This window comes from Drosophila ananassae, chromosome 3L, assembly GCF_017639315.1.
Source record: "Drosophila ananassae strain 14024-0371.13 chromosome 3L, ASM1763931v2, whole genome shotgun sequence".
NCBI classification, from domain to species: Eukaryota; Metazoa; Arthropoda; class Insecta; order Diptera; family Drosophilidae; genus Drosophila; species Drosophila ananassae.
Window position 1 is genome coordinate 12,403,184 of NC_057929.1, and position 12,498 is coordinate 12,415,681.

The following is a 12,498-nucleotide window of genomic DNA, read 5'->3' on the forward strand; positions in this document are numbered from 1 at the left end:
GGACTCGGCCAAAATGGCTGCCTCTGAGGCCGCCTTTGTGAGTGTTTGTGAGTATATCTGTGGAATCGGGCCACATGCAAATCGGAAATCTATAAAATATCCCACAACCTAATAAAGCAGAATGAGCCTGGCAGGCTGAGGAAACATTCCCGGGCTGCTCGACTCTAATCCGGGCCTGGACTCCCAGCGATAATCAGCATAAAAATCGGCGTTAATGAAGCGTTATGTAAGTCGGGTCCTGGCTGCACTCGCTTAAGTGCATTCAAGTGCTTTGTAATGGCAATGCAAATGAGCCACACAGGACATGCCGTCAGAGGCCTTAATTGATTGCAACTCCTCCTACGTCCGGGCCCAGGACCGAGACCACAATAACGTGGTCTCGATAACATGACTAATTCCCTTATTTGCGTATTGACAGTTTTCAATTATCGGAACTTCCCAAGCGTGACCATGACAGCGGCAGAACTTTTGATAAGGAGCCGGGACATGTTCATTGTCCTGTTCAGGGGAAACTTGCCCTAGCCTGAGTTGGGGCCAAGTTGGGACTTCCTGTTACGGAATCTGGAGCGAAGCCATCACCGTAGCTTACTAGGAATCGGGCCAAGCGACGCATATTTTAAAGTCATGTTGATGATATCAGACGCAGATCTTTTAACTCATAATATATTTAAAATAATTACATTTTAGAAGTAAGTCTTTATTGATTTACTTCCAAAGAACGGAGTGGAACTCATCTTTAGATTCGTTAGTTATTGAATAAGGTGTTAAATCCCATCTGAAATCCTGGAAGTTTTAGAATCTTTTCAATCGATACCCTTATAAAGGGCGACGAAAGTGTGAGGATCACAGACAGTTCACACTCATTGGGACAGTTTCCACTTAATATTTTGCCCAACAAAGCCCCCAATTAGCGCTCCATCACCCGATTCCGAAAATCAATAAGTACCGCTGAGAAGATATCTGGAATACTAGGTCGGGCTACTGCCAGGATTTTATGAACGCCGTAAATCTGTGAGCCGTGTCCTTCGAAGTCGAGCACATGTTACTGCTGATTTACTGGGGGGCTGTAAATTTTGTCGCCAAGCAGTACGGATATAAACTGGCTCTATGGATCATTATGAGGGGCACTAAAAGGCAAAGTGTGAGTACAGTTTAAATTCATTCAACCTCCGAGATCGTAAACCTCTTTCACAACTCGTAACTCGAAATGAAAAAAGGATTCCCAGAAAGCAATCCAACTCGAGTGGGAGAGCATTTGGCCGGTCCGGCCAGGCTCCAGAGCCAGGTCCCAGCGACTACTGAATGTCCTGGTCGAGGACGCGGCACTTGCTGTGCTACCGACCCGACCAGTCACCCCCCGCAAAGTGACACCTCCTTCGCCACTGCGTCTGCCGAGTCCTTCGGGACGACAAACAGCGTTTGTTTGCCTCGCAAATTTAGCATGAAGGAGTGAAAACTGTGTGACAACTGTCCCTGCGCGTGTGTGTGCCTAATTTTCACTTGTCCCGTTCGGAGCAGGAGTGGAAGGAATGTCCAGATGGGCGATCTGTCATGTGCGATTGTTCAATATTTGTGCTCTGGCCGGACGACTGTTTGTTTTGCCTTCCGTTTGGCTATCTGGTTTTGGGCTACTGCTGCTTGTTTTAACTGTTCTTTGGGTCTCCTGGAGGCTCCTGTTGACAGTTCCCTAACGGAGTTTTGATGGATCAGTTAGCGGAACTTTATTATTCGGCCTGGAGCTGACAATTTGAAAAGGATTGCGTTGTTCCAGGAAGAGGCAGTTGAGAACTTTCCTAACGAAGTCCTTCCCCGATAGAAATCATTTTCGATTTCACGCAAGCGTTTCGTTTCGGGCTGCGAGAGTCCCAGAAAACCAGAAACGGAGCAAAAAAGAGACATCCTCGCGCACCTTTGATGGATCCGCCGGCTGGTTTAAGCGTGTTTCGCTTAAATGAAGTACCAAAAACTCAATTTATTTGCAATTAAATTGCGGAGCCAAACTGCACGGGAAAGGGCAGTTTCGGCATTTGCATTGTCCGGCACCTATCTGTATCTGTATCTTGCAAGTGCGTGGCCGTGGCGGCGGAGCTTTGATCTTGCGCCTGTTCACACGCATGGCCTTTCCACTCCTCCTGGACTGCCGGACTGGAGGACGGGGAGACTGGCGGACTGACCCCACCCGTTTCACCTCGCCGCCACCCATCAGCATCTCATTTGGAGCTGAGGCGCTCCAACCCGGGATGGGCATAGGCCCGGGCTATATGTCATTGTAACATAAAAGTTCAATTTTAATTGCCGCGCTTGACGTGCTCAAGGTATTTGGCTTGGCATTTTTACGATCACTTTGGCAAATGTGCGCTTCAAAGCCATTTCAGTCCGAAGCTCGCCAACTCGGCACGGATCTCCGACCGACTTTTGTCGGCCACTTTGTCCAGTCACTGCCGCGGACCTTATCCCCATACCCATGCCCATGCCCATACCCATACCCATCTCCATCTCCGTCCTCTGAGGCTCTCTGTGTCAAGTCGTAAAAAACATCAGCATCAGCGTCAGCCCCAAGTTGTCGTTGCTGAGCTGTCGAGCATGGATTTTACATATGTTCATTTGTTTATATGACTGGAGTTTGGCTCCAGTGCCGGCTCGCAGATTGGCACTCAACTTAAGCGATTGCAAATCCGTAACTCATTTCGCCTCTTTTTCTCCCTCGAGTGTTCGTTTCGTTTCTTTAACTGCTCACGCAAAATTTTTGCACTTGTGAAGTGCAGCCTTCACCGAAATTCCGCATACGACTTTGCATTTGGATTTGCATTTTCAAAATTTTCCCACACACCCTACGACTCTAGCCCCTGGCTGTCCTAGTCTGTGGACTATCAGGGGTAGTATGGCAACTAGGCACTCTCAAGGGGAAGAAACTATCTATCTAGATTCTAGAAAAAAGTCCTTGAGAGTTTCTCTGAGTGCATGCCATACATCTTCCCCATCAATAACATAAATTAAAAACTCACCCAAAAGGGAAACTCCCAGCGGCATTCGCTTTGAGCAAGCTGCTGACACATGCTCCTCCACTTCCACCTCCGGCCCCCCAGTTGGCGATCTCCCAAAGCAAAAGCCAAAGCCGAGACCCAAAACCCGAAACCCAGATCCGCGGAAACTGCAGACTGCGTGTCGTCTCCCACATGGAGGGCTCTTCGGCAGGGAGCAATTTGTTTGCGGAGAGTTCCTGCTCGGCGGGCAGTTCGTTATAATTTATTTAATGGCCCTCCGCCGCTCCACCCGTCGCTGGCCAGCCTTAGCCCAGAATCTTCCTTGCCTCCGCTGGCCTCTGCCTCTGTCTTCGCTTTTGCTTTCGAGCCGTGTTGAGTAATTTGCTAAACATGCAACCGCCAATCGATGGGCAGATTTTCGCAGATTTACGAGCCGGGCGTATTGTATTGTCTTGGGTGTTTATCGCCGGGCATTGGCAGTAAAGCCCGCTTATAGGCTGCCGAATGTGTTTTTAAACAGTGCATGCTAAATCAAAGATCTGTGGTTTCGACCGCCGACTGTCAATTTCCGGCGAAAATCGCGTGCAGTCTCTGGCTTGGATAACTAAATTACCGCAAAACACCATCTCGCCCATAGGCGTCATAATTGCGGCTGAATTTCGGGAGGAGCTGGACGAGCCGGGCGCAAAAACTGGCCAAGGACACTGGCCGTGTACTAACAAACCATTAACACCAGGAACCGCAGAGGGAAACTCGCCGAGGCTGCTACCTGTTGGCGGCGGTAGGTCCGGAGTCCGGACTATTTTTTGTCGCATGATTAGAGGCCATTACAAATCGTAAGTGTTACGCTCCGAGACCGAGCTCTTCGCAGGCGACTCTTCGTCTGGACCTGTCTGTCGGTGGTCTGGAGCTATTGTTGCTCTTCCTTTGCTGTCGAGTCCTGCAAATAGAGTCGTCAAACTGTGCCAATGATCGATTTGACACGCCAACTTAGTCAACTTCTGTCGGGATGGCTCTGCATCCTGCCCAGCGTTGCCAATCGCTTTAGCGGCGCTTTTTAGCCTAAACGCACAAACAGCGACAGCCTATCTGGCATCCGGAAGATACGCATCTGCCGTCGAGCGGTAGGTGTTGCCGAAAAAGGTGTTGCCAAATTATGCTAATTAAATTAGTGGCCTAGACTGGAAGCTAGCTGGCATTTGTCAGAGCGGGAAAATTAGCATAAGTCGATGATAATGGTAATGAAGATGGAGATACCTTGTAGCTTATGTGTTAATCGACCGAATGACGCTTAGATGCTTATTGCAAATTGATTTGGACGCCCACTAACGGCCAGTGAGTTATTTAAAATGTTACGGCCCCTCAGTGTGTGTTTATGCGAGGCGAATATCAGATAGAGTCGTAGGTTCGCAGAAGAGGTCTGTAGTATCTTGTATCTGAGGGAAATAAGAAGTATATCACGATTTCGAAAAGTCATATCTGGTCGGCGGCATCTTCAAACCGAGAGCTACAGCTCAATAATGATTCCGGGAATCAAACATCAATTAAATGCGAAAAATGGCGCAACCAATCGAGATCTAATTAAATCAACTGGAGATAACATGCAGCTCAATTTTCCACACCGGCCGGAAAAAGAAACCGCTGCAATTTGGTTTGGGAAAAGTCGGCACGGGCTCGGGGCCTGGCTTAACGGTAACACTGGACACTGGACTTGGTGCCAGAATTTTGGACAACTTGCCGCAAGTGGCGGGTCGCTACCAACAACTCCCCACTTTGACGTGTGCCGACTGGCTGCTGGGCTGCCTGGCTGAGGGATTTAATCGATTCGGCTGGGAATAATGGAAAATCACGCAAGCCAATTGTCACATTTCGGGAAAAATCAACAAAAACTGAAATTGTATCAAATCGATTCGAAGATGCAACTGTGGAGCTACGAACCGGCCACTGATCTGATCCCCAGAAATGAGTTTTTAATTATAGGTGGATCCCGATGCTTTCTTCTCAAGAGTAGAGACTGGGAAACTTTTGAATAATTATTTATTTTTCCATTTTCACGAGGGCCTCTGCTGGCGATAATTTCGAATGCAGAACTAAAACCCATTTCGAATGCGTACTACGGAAAATAAATCAAAAAACAAATGTGGCTGGCATGGAGCCCCCAAAATGGAAAATCCTACTTATTTCGATTATTTATGTTCTGTGGCTTCAAAGGATTGATTGCGTTTCGTGATTACAGGGTCTCTGAGGGCTTGGCGACTCTTACCGGACAGCTCCATGCTAATATTTCAACGTCAAATTAGTTCTAATCGCGGCTCGATAAAATATGAATTATTTTGGGAGCCCACGCGGATACGGCTAGAAGCATCTCAACTGGAGTGGATCGAGAAGACATTACTTTCCGAAGCCGAGCAGGGAAGATCGCAGATAGAAACATTCCCGTCCTCCCATCAGGAGAGTGCATAGATCGTGATGTCAGATTCCGCCGAAAGATGACGGCAAACCCTTTCTTTGGGCATACTGCGCTGGCGTTACAATTGTAATCATGACCTCACACTCGTCAGAGCCGCGCAGGTGCTAACGAATTTTACGGCTTGACGCCACAAAAGTCGCTCCAAGGGAGATCGAATCGGTGCCAAGGATTCCGCCGATCAAAAATGGGGTGCTAATCAAGGATCAGCCCGAAATTAACAGGAATGCGATAAACGAAGGCGCTACACTCGTGAGCAATTAGGGCGAATTCGTATCATTTCGATCCATGGTTTTCAGAATCCGTACATTTCAGCGACTGTGACCGAAACTCAAACGCATTATTTACGACGGAACCGACGCGGGCTGTTAGAATTCACACTTCGATGGTGGCGGTGGCGGTGGCGGTGCGGCTTGGGTGTCCTCCTTTAGTTCCCTGCAACTCACCCCCTTTCCCAGTACTCGACTTCTCGACTGCTGATGCCGCCCCTGATCTGTTCACACTTTTGCCGACAAAGCGCCGCAAAAGGAGCAACGATGCTGAGATCAAAGGAAGGGGAAACCACAGATCATGTTCGTAATGGCATTCCTTGTGCGGTCTGTGTGCGAGCTATCCTGCGGCCGAGTCATGTCCTGGAGCTGCGCGTGCCTGATTGGCTGGAGCATCCCATGTCCCATCCTGCGGGCAATTAGCTGGTTTTGTTCTTGGCCAACTGGCATTCCACGGTCTTGTGGGCGTCCCTCGATCACACATTATTAATTCGTTTTTAACCGCTCCGAAGGAGTGATATATTTGTACATATTACTCTTCTCACCTCGCCGGCCAACTGTCCGCCGCGATCCGATCCCGGATTCCGGATCCCTGATCCCCCGAGCCCCTACCAAGTAGCCGCCTTAATTAATCATACCACTGGCCGGGACAGGGACAGGGATTTCTGCCCGCGAGTCTGTCGGACTCGGCCAAGCCGCCCCTTTGTGGTAACATTTGCTGTGTAAACAGTTGCGGTTGGGTTTTAATTTAGTTTTCTTGTTTCTCCCGCCGCGGCTGCCCCACAGCTGTTGTTGGACTTTCGTTTAAGCTGACATATGGGCGTTAGTGGTAATTTTTCAGCCGAATTTATTGGGAGCGCTTTGGGAGTCATTAGCCCAGAATTTCTTTGGGGATCTTCATTACACACTAATATAAGTCGTTTATGAAAAATTATTCCCGACCAAAAGCCTTTCTGGCACAAAGGCCCAAGTGCTTAAAGACCTCCCCTCAAATTGGGCAGAAGCGAGGAGGAGCATGCCGGTTGAAATTGAATTCTTTGGCATTGCAGGACCATCAGTCAAGTCTGTTTTCCTTCGGCCACATTCGGCAGACGGCTGTCGTTTTTTCACAAATGAATTTTCCAACTTTCAACCGATACTCGACAGCTAGGCAAATACATTGTCTTCAAGTCGGGCGAAAATATTAAAAAATTCCCACAAAAATGCCAAAGTCAACGAGTGGAAAGTATGTGCCAGCTGAAGGGGCGGGGATGGCGGCATCGGCCGGGGCAATTTATTTCCTGCAAATAAAGTGTATCGAGGGGAATCATAAATATGTTCCAGGTCAATGTGAAAGTGAACAGAGCTGAGCTGGATATGAGAAAAGGGCAGACAATGCGGACAGAGCACTTGCCATTCAAATGGCTCAATAGCCACAGATTCATCATTGTCGCAGTCAATTCGTAGCTGGTATCTGGTGTCTGGTTGCTGGTATCTGTATCTGTATCTGTATCTGCATCGACGTCGGCGACTTTGCCAATCGCACAGTAGCAGTTTCAGTTGTCATACGATTTGAGCGATTGCCTCGAGGCGAAGCCACACACCGAGCGTGGCGGCCAACCAGACAATAGGCCCACAATTATTGCCAAATGGCACACATTCAGCGCTCAGAGCGGCACCCACGCAGCGCGCCCCACAGATACACACAACAGCACACAACAGCAGTGGCAACAACTTTGTCCGCATTGTTCGCGCCGCGGCAGCCTTGCCTTGGATATGATGCCGCATAATTTTCAATGCTCGCACACGCGGCGTATACGCAACATGCCGAAGACCTCTTTGATTTTGGCCGCCCAGCAAATTAACCAAAAGTCATGCACTCGGAAATGGAGTTTACTCTTTTTTTTGCTCGTGCGAAAATGTTTTCGTCAGCTTCCCACTCGAATATATTGGTGAGTGCTCCTCCGGTCCGAGTCACTCTTTCTCATGAATATTAATTTTGGCTGGGACCCTACTGGAGTCGCAGAGACTTCTAATTAATGAAGCAAACACTGTTTCGGCAATTGTATCACAGCTGCGCAGCCCGAGACGAACTTTTAATGAAGGCGTACCACTTGAGGAGGAGAAGTGCTCCGCCAACTGCAAGTTGTACTTAGAGTAACTTTAATGATATGCAAGGAAAAAGAGGAAAATCCTGCCAAGCAGCGGGATAGGCACGTGTTCCTGAGCCCCCAGAGCAACAGCCCAAGGCCATTGAATTGTCTGAGGCGCATCCAGGCCGGAGAGGACTGGGGAATGCAAATGAAATGCGATTCATGGCCGGTCTGGACCGAGCGGAAGGCCGAGGCGCTGTCACAGTTGGCAGATGACAGGGCTTAGTAACATGCTCTGGCTCTGCGATTGTTTGCACTCCTGTGGCCTGCTTAATGGAAAACTATTCCAGAGCCCGGGTGTTCTATTTCTGCTCGTTGGAGGCGAGGAGGCGTTGGAAGTCGTGCTCATAAAGTGATTACGATTTCTGCAATCAGCCCACCCAGCTTGAGCAGGAAGCATAAAACCTTAGATACCCGAAGCCCTGGGGCCTCGAGCGAGACTCGCATAACTCCACATCAGGCGCGAATAAAATAAATAACAATAATGGTGTAAGCCCACTCGGAGTGGCCCAAAAGTCGATTGCGAGCTGGGTTTCCTTGGGGGCGGAGCCAAGCCGAGCTGGACCAAAATTGCAGCCATGCTGAGAAACCAGCTTGGTTCTCCTTCTCGCTTCTGGCTCGCCTGCACTGCTCGCACGCAGCCAACCTCTCTGCTCTAACCCCCGGCGATCGCTCATCGCTCGCTCCTGCTCTCGCCAGCCTGCACTTCCACCCTCGCCGCTGCCGCTGGAAAACTCGAAATAAACTGGTTTTCTGGTTTCCTCGGCCCGAGAATCTCACGAATTCGTTTTAGTCTTGCTGGCTGACCATTTCAAAATCAGTTTCGAGCTGTCAGGCAAACGAACAGCATCTCAAGCATCCGCAGAGTGAGAAAAGAATCTTGCAGATACCTTCTAACTTGTGCATTCTCGAAAGACTTTGGAGATAGTCGGCAATACAATACTCAAACAACAAACAAGTGCTGACACTAAACCGCCCAACACGGATTACAAAACAGATATGGCTGTTTCGGCTATCAACATGACACCCTACTTTGCTGGATATCCCTTTCAAGGTAAGCATCCGAGCCGGCTGCAGACCGTAGACTGCAGATAGTAGATCACCAATTACGACAATTACGAGTACAAAACGTCAGAAAAGCGCTGGCTCATCATTTCGGGGCAGCTAGTCCGCTTTCGCCCGCTGTTTTCCAAACGAGAGATCATTACCCGTTCGGCAGCATGATCAGCTTTTTGACTTATTGATTGTGATCGCCGATCGGACCTGAGCCATGCCCACGACGAGTCCCCTCCCGCCGCGGACTTTGCAGACTTTTTGGCGCGGCCCGGCCGGGCTCGTCGGCTGTGGGCTTTGATCTTGGCTCAGTGTCTGGGTCCAGCTCTCGGGGTCTTGTGTATCACGTAGCCGGGCAACGGGCAACAACGTCAGCGCCCCAAACAACACAACACATCTCCGGGGTCCACTGCTCGGACCCCATACCCCAGACTCCATTCCCCATACCTCATTCCTCATCCCAGACTCCCGAGCCAAGATCTTTCTTTATTTCTCTTTTCGGCTGTTCAGTTTTGGGGCGGCCTTTTACATGCTCTCTTGTATTAGCCGGCACAGCTGGGCGTCTGCAGCGCTTATGGATTATTAGTTTGATTTGATTGCATCCGAAGAGGTTGCAAGATGCAGCTGCACCTTCTCGCGGCCCAGTGCTTTCTATTCTGCCTCCCTGTCTGGCTCTGAAAGAGGCCTACGCAAATTGCCAATTTGCGTTTTGTTATGTCTACAAATGGCCATCGAATCGTTTGTGCCGCTCGGCAAACAAAAGATCGTGCGAATTGATCCTGGGCTTATCCTGCTTAGAGCCAAGTGGCCCTAACTAGATTACTGACTGCCGCTCAATCGAGCACACAAAAAAGTTAATAGCAGACCGACCGATATTTGCAAATACAATACGATCCCCGAACTTCTAAGACGGATAATCTTGAACTGCCCTTATATGCTTCAAAACATTTTCTAACCGATCTCTTTCTTTCCATCTCTTTCCAGGACAAGGACGCGTCAATCAACTCGGCGGCGTCTTCATCAACGGCCGACCTCTGCCCAACCACATCCGCCGCCAGATCGTCGAAATGGCCGCCGCCGGAGTCCGGCCTTGCGTGATCTCCCGCCAGCTGCGCGTTTCCCACGGCTGTGTCTCCAAGATCCTGAACCGCTTCCAGGAGACAGGCTCCATTCGCCCGGGCGTCATCGGCGGATCCAAGCCCCGCGTGGCCACCCCCGACATCGAGGCCAGAATCGAAGAGCTGAAACAGGCCCAGCCGGGCATCTTCAGCTGGGAGATCCGTGCCAAGTTGATCGAGGCCGGAGTGTGCGACAAACAGAGTGCTCCTTCCGTCAGCTCCATTTCCCGGCTGCTGCGGGGTTCTGCTGGAGCAGCTGGCACTTCTCATAGCATCGACGGAATCCTTGGCGGAGGAGGAGCTGGATCAGCGGGAAGCGAGGACGAGAGTGAGGACGACTCCGAGCCCAGCGTGCAGCTGAAGCGGAAACAGCGCCGTTCACGCACCACCTTCTCCAACGACCAAATCGATGCTCTCGAGCGCATCTTCGCCAGGACCCAGTACCCGGATGTCTACACCCGCGAGGAGTTGGCTCAGAGCACCGGACTCACTGAGGCTCGTGTCCAGGTGTGGTTCTCCAACCGCAGGGCCCGACTGCGGAAGCAGCTCAACACTCAGCAGGTGCCCAGCTTTGCTGCCAGCGGAGTCAGCTCTTACAGCGCCACTGCCCCTGCCAGCTACGGATCCCAAGCCGCCTGGTCTGCCCCGACAGCAGCCAATTACGAGTCTATGCCGCACTCTGGCTACGGTGGATCGGTGGCCTCCATGTCGCCAGCAAGCAGCTCCGGCAGCAGCTCCGCTGCCCACAGCCCCGTACAGACACAGTCCCAAGTACAGACAACTCCCAGTGGCAACGACTTCATGAACTCCGCCTATGGATACCCGGCCGGAGGATCGACTTACTCTATGCCCTCCGCCGCCGCTGCCACGTCCGCAGAGCAGCTGCGCTCGCAGTTCGCCTCCGCTGCCGCCTCTGGCTCCCACCACCCTCACCCGTCCTCGTGGGACAGCTACAACTTCGCCGGCTCCTTCTTTCCACCGACAGCTGCTGCTGCGACTGGCTCCAGCCACCTGAGCAGCTACCACCACCACCAGGTGGAGCAGAAGAGCTCCATGATGCCGGCAGCTCCCGCCTATCCCTACTTCGGGTTCTAGGATATCACTATTTCTTTAGTAGTTAAGGGTTAGATCGTAAGCTCCCAAGACTGTTTACCATTCAAAAAGTAGTTTAAGTTCCAATGTAAAACAAGCGCCAATCAAACAATAAAATTTTAAATTTGATAAAGAAGATGATGCACTGTATTTTATTAAAACAAGTATTCCAATTTAAGCTAAACGTCAGAGTTTGTTTTATAGGGCTCATCACCTATTTGAAAAAAGTTAATCCAGTTTGTAATCAAGCTAACCAATTTTTATTGAAATACCAACAGAAATACATTTAAAAATTTGTTAAATTTTACGTTTTAAATAACTCTTTACTCATTTATTGATACAACAGAGTACGATCGCATATACATAAGTTGTTTTGTAGATAAATCCAGTTAAAAATGTGATCTGATTGGTTCTGTAAAGTCCCACAATCCATTTTAATGACAAAGAACCTATAATTCCCATTATTAAAACTCGGACAAAGCAGACAAACCTATCACAGTACATTAGAGTAATGACATTGTCGTGGAGAGTCCACGACCACACACAGCACTTATTTTGGTCGTGTTCGGTCGGGGAGGAGTTCCAACAGGTCCGCAAGCAGCCCCGACCTAATCCCTCAAAGAACTACGGGAACATTCCCTAAATTGACAGGCTCACAATGTACTAACATGTCGAAGGCCCTCTTGTGGAGATTTTAGGACTGGGCTCCGGGCCAGGTCCTGTATCCTGGAGGCCCTGGGACGAGGGCCAGGCAACAAGTCGACTCATGATCTGACAATTAAACAATTAAAGACAAAACGACAAACACGTATTCCCGATTCGATAATACGACAATAATTAGGGAACTTGGCTTTGTTCTGGCAAGGACCCACACACATCGCTGCCAAATAGAGCAATTGACAAAGGAGGATGCGCAAAATATGAGCAGTCGAATGTCCTGCGCGACCACCAACGTCACTTGCGGGAGGACTTTTAAGATGCCGCCAATTGTGGGCCTGGCCGAAGATGAGAGGACCCGAAAGGACCCTCCGAGGGAAGTGCTCACGGGAGTGAACAAAGCCATTGACAGACTGCCCCTAGCGGAGCGGGGGAGGGGGCAGGTTCTCACTTGTTCTCCCCTGCACTAGTTACGGTCGATCAGGATCTTGGGTGGTAGCCAGGACTTGACCGTCCTCAGGGCCTTTCTTCGGCACCCTCCCCCGCTGCTCTCGATTATGTGTGCGCAGCGGGTGTTGCACTTACCACCTAGAATGAATACGTTCATGGGTGCCGTCGGAGAGCCCGAAATGAAAACATCAATTAGTTCGTATCGCCGAGAACTGGAAAGAGGACCAGAATCCTGCAGGACGACAGGTTCCTTGCCGGCAATCTGTGTCAACTGTG

General features: G+C 50.1%; 1 protein-coding gene across 1 annotated transcript; it reads left to right on the plus strand.

Annotated features, from left to right (window-relative positions):
* Window positions 1–8,628: 8,628 nt before the first annotated feature.
* On the plus strand, window positions 8,629–11,396 carry LOC6496203 (protein gooseberry). Its single transcript, XM_001960404.4, has 2 exons — window positions 8,629–8,906; window positions 9,890–11,396. The coding sequence occupies exons 1-2, from the start codon at window positions 8,852–8,854 to the stop codon at window positions 11,116–11,118; spliced, it is 1,284 nt and encodes a 427-aa protein (XP_001960440.1). The 5' UTR covers window positions 8,629–8,851; the 3' UTR covers window positions 11,119–11,396.
* The last annotated feature ends 1,102 nt before the right edge of the window (window positions 11,397–12,498 follow it).